This window comes from Rhinopithecus bieti, unplaced genomic scaffold, assembly GCF_001698545.2.
Source record: "Rhinopithecus bieti isolate Rb0 unplaced genomic scaffold, ASM169854v2 scaffold_53647, whole genome shotgun sequence".
Classification (NCBI taxonomy): domain Eukaryota; kingdom Metazoa; phylum Chordata; class Mammalia; order Primates; family Cercopithecidae; genus Rhinopithecus; species Rhinopithecus bieti.
In genome coordinates, this window is record NW_016821201.1 from 170,219 (window position 1) to 177,029 (window position 6,811).

The 6,811-nt window shown below is 42.7% G+C and overlaps 1 protein-coding gene across 1 annotated transcript in view; it reads right to left on the reverse strand.

Annotated features, from left to right (window-relative positions):
• Positions 1-6,811, reverse strand: part of XRCC2 (X-ray repair cross complementing 2) — a 38,705-nt gene that overhangs the window by 11,733 nt on the left and 20,161 nt on the right. The window contains exon 2 of the mRNA XM_017860267.1: positions 4,489-4,570. Within this exon, the coding sequence (XP_017715756.1) occupies positions 4,489-4,570 (82 nt within the window). The remainder of the gene's footprint in view (positions 1-4,488; positions 4,571-6,811) is intronic.

Below are 6,811 nucleotides of genomic sequence, written 5' to 3' on the forward strand. Positions count from 1 at the left end.
AAAATAAAATAAAACAAAATAAAATGAAACGTTTGGATGAGAACACATGGACACAGGAAGGGGAGTAACACACACCGGGGCCTGCCGAAGGCATGAGGGGAAGGGAGCGCATTAGGACAAACAGCTAAGACAAGTAACCCAGGTGATGGGTTGACAGGTGCAGCCAACCACCATGGCACGCGTTTATCCATGTAACAAACCTTCACGTTCTGCACATGTATCCTAGAATTTAAAATTAAATTAAATTAAATTTAAATTTAAATTTAAAAAAAGTTCGGATGGGTGCAGTGGCTCACACCTGTAATCCCAGAATTTTGGGAGGCCAAGGGGGACGGATCACCTGAGGTTGGGGGTTCAAGACCAGCCCGGCCAACATGGTGAAATCCCATGTCTACTAAAAATACAGATAAGACAGAGTAAGAATCTGTCTCAAAAAAAAAGTTTACAATGGCATCGAGACTCTATCACCCCTAAATCTCTTACTACTTCAACTTAAGCTTTTCTATAATGAGTTCTGATAAACTTCTATTGTTGACAAATAATCTTTACAATCCCAGTCTTCTATCTGCTGTTGTTCCAATGGAGGACTCATCTAACTAGTTTTACAGCTACAGGATCTTCAGTAGTTTTCAGTAAACTTTTTTGTTTTTCAATGTTTCTATAATATAATATTCTAATGTAGAAGTTGTTCCACAAACCCATTTTAACATATTAACGTCAGTTTCATAAGGCTCACCTTATTAATATCCTTCCCTATGGAGAGCGTACAAAGACCATTCTGTTTTTTGTCTTACGTACTTGATCAAAATTTGTGTTTTATTTATTTATTTATTTATTTATTTATTTTTATTTTTTTTTTTTTTGAGTTGGAGTCTCGCTCTGTCGCCCGGTCTGGAGTGCAGTGGCCGGATCTCAGCTCACTGCAAGCTCCGCCTCCCGGGTTTACGCCATTCTCCTGCCTCAGCCTCCCGAGTAGCTGGGACTACAGGCGCCCGCCACCTCGCCCGGCTAGTTTTTTGTATTTTTAGTAGAGACGGGGTTTCACCGTGTTAGCCAGGATGGAACATTTGTGTTTTATTATGGAGAATTTGGGTTAGCAAATCTGCTGTACAAGAAATACTAAAGGGCGTCCTTCAGGCTACATGAAAGGACACTAGACGGTGCCTGAAATCCAAATGAGAAAATAAAAAGCACAGGGAAATGTAACTATCTATGTAAATGTAAAAGACAGTACAGGCTGCGTGTGGTGGCTCATGTCTGTAATCCCAACACTTTGGGAGGCCAAGGTGGGTGGATCGCCTGAGGCCAGGAGTTTGAGACCAGCCTGGCCAACATAGTGAAACCCTGTCTCTACTAAAAATAAAAAATTAGCCAGGTGTGGTGGCACACACCTGTAGTCCCAGGTACTGGGGAGGCTGAGGCAGGAGAATCACTTGAACCCAGGAGGTGGAGGTTGCAGTGAGCCAAGATCATACCACTGCACTCCAGGCTGGGCAACAGAGTGAGGCTCCATCTTAAAAAAAAAAAAAAAAAGATAGTATAAATGTGTTTTATATTTGTAACTATTTTTTCATCTATCTGATTTAAGAAGGAAGTTGTTTTTGCGACAGAGTCTTGCTCTGTTGCCCAGGTTGGAGTGCAGTGGTGCAATCTCAGCTCACCGCAACCTCTGCCTCTCAGGTTCATGCCATTCTCCTGCCTCAGCCTCCCGAGTAGCTGGGATTACAGGTGCCCGCCACCACGCCCGGCTAGTTTTTTCTATTTTTAGTAGAGACAGGGTTTCACCATGTTGGCCAGGCTGGTCTCCAACTCCAGACCTCAGGTCCCACCTACCTCGGCCTCCCAAAGTGCTGGGATTACAGGCGTGAGCCACCGTGGCCGGCCCCTACTTTAACCATTCAGAAGTGTACAGCTCAGCGGTGTGAAGTACATTCACATTGCTGTGAAGCAATGAAGCAGAACTCCACAACTTTTCCATCTTGCAAAACTCACATTTTGCATCCATTAAACAATGACTCACTTCCTCCACCTCTGCAGCTCCTGGTAACTATCATTTTACTTTCTTTTCTGTGAATTTGACTACCTTAACTACCTTAGAAACTACATGTAAATGGAATCAAGCAGTTTGTCTTTTTGTCTGGCCTATTTCATTTAGCACAATGTCCTCAAGGTTCATCCATGTTGTAGCAAGTGACAGAATTTCCTTCTTCTGTAAGGCTGAATAATATATCAATTGCATGTATATATCACATTTTGCATATACCACTCAACCACTGATGGATACTTTTCCCCTCAGGGATTCGTTATAAGTACACTGATGGACATTTAGGTTGGTTTTACCTCTTAGCTATTGTGAATAGTGCAGCTATAAACAAGAGTGTGCAAATATTTCTCCAAGATCCTGCTTTTGATTTTTTTGGATGAATACCCAGAGGTGAGATTATGGGCTCATACGGTAGCTCTATTTTTAATTGTTTGAGGAACCTTCATACTATTTTCCATAATGGTCGCATCGTTTTACAATCTTTTTTTTTTTTTTTTGAGACGGAGTCTCGCTCTGTCGCCCAGGCTGGAGTGCAGTGGCCGGATCTCAGCTCACTGCAAGCTCCGCCTCCCGGGTTCACGCCATTCTCCTGCCTCAGCCTCCCGAGTAGCTGGGACTACAGGCGCCCGCCACCTCGCCCGGCTAGTTTTTTTTTGTATTTTTTAGTAGAGACGGGGTTTCACCCTGTTAGCCAGGCTGGTCTCGATCTGACCTCGTGATCCGCCCGTCTCGGCCTCCCAAAGTGCTGGGATTACAGGCTTGAGCCACCGCGCCCGGCCTACAATCTTACCGACAGTGCAAAAGGGTTACAGTTTCTCCACATCCTTGCTAACACTTGCTATTTCCTGTATTTTTGATAGTAGCCTTCCTAATGGATGTGAAGTGACAGAGAAGAACATTTTATAATGATAAATGGGTCAACCAGCAATAAGACAAAATAAAAAGTTATGTGTGCTTAACAATACATGAAGCCCCAAAATACAAAAGCAAAAAATGATAAAACTCAGGAGAGAAACAGACATTTCAACAATAACAGTTGGAAACTTCATTTTTAGTAGAGATGGGGTTTCACCATATTGGCCAGGCTGGTCTCTTGGCCAGGCTGGTCTCGAACTCCTGACCTTGTGATCCGCCTGCCTCAGCCTCCCAAAAGTGCTGGGATCACAGGCGTGAGCCACCGCGCTCGGCTATAACCTGATTTTTTAAACGAGCAAAGGATCTGACGTTTCTCCAAAGATACACAATTTGCCAATAAGCCTGTGCAGATACTCAACATCACTGGCCATGAGGAAAATGTAAATCAAAAACCACAGAGAGATGACACTTCATACTGACTAGGATGGCTATTATCAGAAAGACAGACAATAACAATTATTCCCAGAATATGGGAACTGGAACCATCACTGCATTGTTGGCAATGCAATGACAGTGCAAATAAAATGTGAAGCTCCTCCGGAAAACAGTCTGGCAGTTTCTCAAAAGGTTAAATGTAGAATTGCCATATGACCTAGCAATGCCTATGCTAGGTATTACCCGATAGAACTGAAAACATCTATCCACAGAAAAACATGTACACAGATAACCACAGCAGCATTATGCATAACAGCCAGCAAATACAAACAACCCGAATGTCCATCCGCTGACAAACGGATAAGCAACATGCATACCCATGCAATGAAATATTTAACAAAAAGTGAACTACTAATATGTGTTATGATGTGATGACAATGAATTATACAATGCAAATTACTCAAAGTAAAAGAGGCCAGTCACAGAAGATCACATATTACATGATTGCAGTTATACGAAGTGTCCAGAAAAGGCAAATCTATAGTTAGAAAGTAGACTAGTAGTTGCCTAGAGCTGGGGAACAAGGGATATGACAATGATTAGAAATGAGCTTCTTTAGGAGGAGATAAAATGCTCTAAAATCAGTTGTGGTAATGGTTGCACAACTGTGTAATATACTAAAAATCACTTAACTGCACACTTAAGTGGGTGAATTTTATCTCTATGAAGCCACTACATTAAAAGAAAAAAAATCAACCTAAGCACATGCCCTTTGTAAGTTTTCCCTGTTGTAGAAATACTAGGAGAACAATTGGGTACCTAAGGACTTCCCTATAACTCCTCAAACTTCTAAAGAAAAATAATTTCAAAATAAACTATAATAGCAGGACTTGCATAAATAGCGTGTGTTGGGAGTAAGACAGAGGTCAAGGCAGATTCTGAAGATTTACTGCAGAGAAGCAAACTTCTCTCGTCTGACACCGGTGAGGAAAGCTTAAAAGCTTCCTGTCACAACCTGTGTCTCATTTTTCAGCTGTACAGTTTAACCTGTGTAACCTCTTGCAGGAGTATGTGTCTACATGGGAGCTGATGTGAAAAATCCTTTTATAAAGCTTTATTTGCATTTCTATTTTTTATAAAGGTTGTGTTTTTACCATGCACAGGTGAATCTTCATCAGCAAACAGATTTGGTTCTATTTCTTTCAAGGAACTTCTACCTTCAAGTCGGGCAAGGAGCTTACAAAAGAAAAGAGAGAAGGAAAACTCATTATTTAAAAATAGAAAATCCTAGACATCTGTATTTATACCATTTTCCGAAAGTCTGTAAGATTTCAAAACTTTAGGCTGGGTGCTGTGGTTCACACCTGTAATCCGAACACTTTGGGAGGCCAAGGTGGGCAGATCGCTTGAGTCCAGTTTGAGACCAGCCTGGGCAACATGGTGAAACCAACTCTACAAAAAATACAAAAATTAGCTGGGCATGGTGGCACACACTGTAATCCCGGCGACTCAGGAGGCTGAGGTGGGAAGATCACTTGAGCCCAAGAGGCAGAGGTTGCGGCCTGGGCGACAGAGTGAGGCCCCATCTCAAAAAAAAATTGTTCATAATTTTGTGGATTTGGAAGAAAATATGAACTAGGAAATCTAGTTTAGGAGAAATGTTGTTTACTTATTTTTCAGATATTTACTTTTCGTTTATCTACCAAATACCGACAGTATGAGTCTGTACCCTCAAAGGAATGGATAGTCTAGTTTAGGATATAGGACAAACTGCTATGGCAAAAGTTTTACCTTCCTTGTAATTAACTTTCACACTGTAATTCTTACCACACTTGTTACAGTTACCTGCCTTCATTTGTCTGCCCCATTCATTGTGAGCTCTTCATTTCACTGGGGAAGGGGACAAAGGAGAAAGGTGGAGGAGAACTTCCTTGAGCAGTCACCACCTGAGCTCTCTCCTAAGTAAGACTCTGCCAGGTGAAAGGGGCAGAGGCAGGCCTAGCAGACCTGCTAGCAGGGACAGGAGCAGCCGCAGTGCAGAGGCTATAAACAGCACTGTGCGCAGGGACGCTGTGCGCAGATTTGAACTCCTAGAGACTGTAGCAGCACCCAACAGGCACCACACAGGGAAGCCCTAAGAGCAGAAGTCAGAGCATGGAAGGGCTCAGATGTTATGTTTGGGAGCTTATCTTTGGCTTGTAGACAACAGCCAACAGGTGTGACACGAAGCAGTGAGAAGTATTTAGCACATAGTTAAGAGGAGACATCTGGGACCCCAGAGCCAGACCTGCTAGGTTACTGAGGTCCTCAGGCTTCTCATCTGTAAAGTGAGGATAACAAACAGCACCCTCCCTTGTAAGGATGATGAGGATTAAATATGTGAAAAGAGTACCTGGCTTATTATCCGCCTTTTTTTTTTTTTGAGGCAGAGTCTTGTCCTGTTGCCCAGGCTGGAGTTCAGTGGCGCGATCTCTGCTCACTGTAACCTCTGCCTTCTGGGCTCAAGTGATTCTCCTGCCTCAGCCTCCTGAGTAGCTGGGATTACAGGCGCCCACCACCACAGCTGGCTAATTTTTTGTATTTTTAGTAGAGACAGCGTTTCACCATGTTGGCCAGGCTGGATTCAAACTCCTGACCTCAAACAATCCGCCCCCACCGGCCTCCCAATCTGCTAGGATTACAGGCGTGAGCCACCGTGCCCAGCCTATCCACATTTCAAACAGACCATCTTGGTGGTTACTAGGGAACAGATGTGAGGAGAGTAAAACCATACGTGGAGAGGGCTGGAGTCTGTCACCCTAGTCTGGAGGAGGAGTGTCTGCACCATGACAGAAGTCATTAGGATCACAGGCGGCAACCTCGGTGAAGGATTTAACTGTCTCCAGGGAATCAAAACTGATTCTCAAGTTTCTTGGGAATCAGCACAGATTTGACAACACTTCTATATGACAAAAGAAAAAAAATCTATCACAAATGGGAAGAAAAAGTCACCTTTTATTTGCATTTTTTTTAAACCAAATCAAGTTGTGGAAAGACTTCCTGAAGTGATTAAAAGTTCTATGCATTAACAGGCGTTCGCTGAATTTCTGCTGCATATGAAGCACTGTGCTAGGTAAAATGTTGACTACAAAGATGAAGATGGCAACCTACCCTCAAAGAATGTGCAGTCTCGGTCCTCTTGCTTTATGTCATAAAACAAGGTAAAGATACAGGGTGCTTAGTTAGAGCAGAAGTTCTGAGGGCATAACTGTGGCTGAAACTATTTTCGTAAACAGAAAAAGTAAAAATTAAGACTAGTTTGACACTAAGGTCGTAAAAGCAATAGTGGGTACCTGCTGACAGCTAGCATAATCAAGGCAGTGGCGTGGAAATGTATTAGCACACATCGCCAAGCACTACCTGCACTCAAGCAGAACAAACAAAACTAGCTTTATGTAAGAATGTCTTTGATGAAGTAAAAAAAAAAAAAAAAAAAAA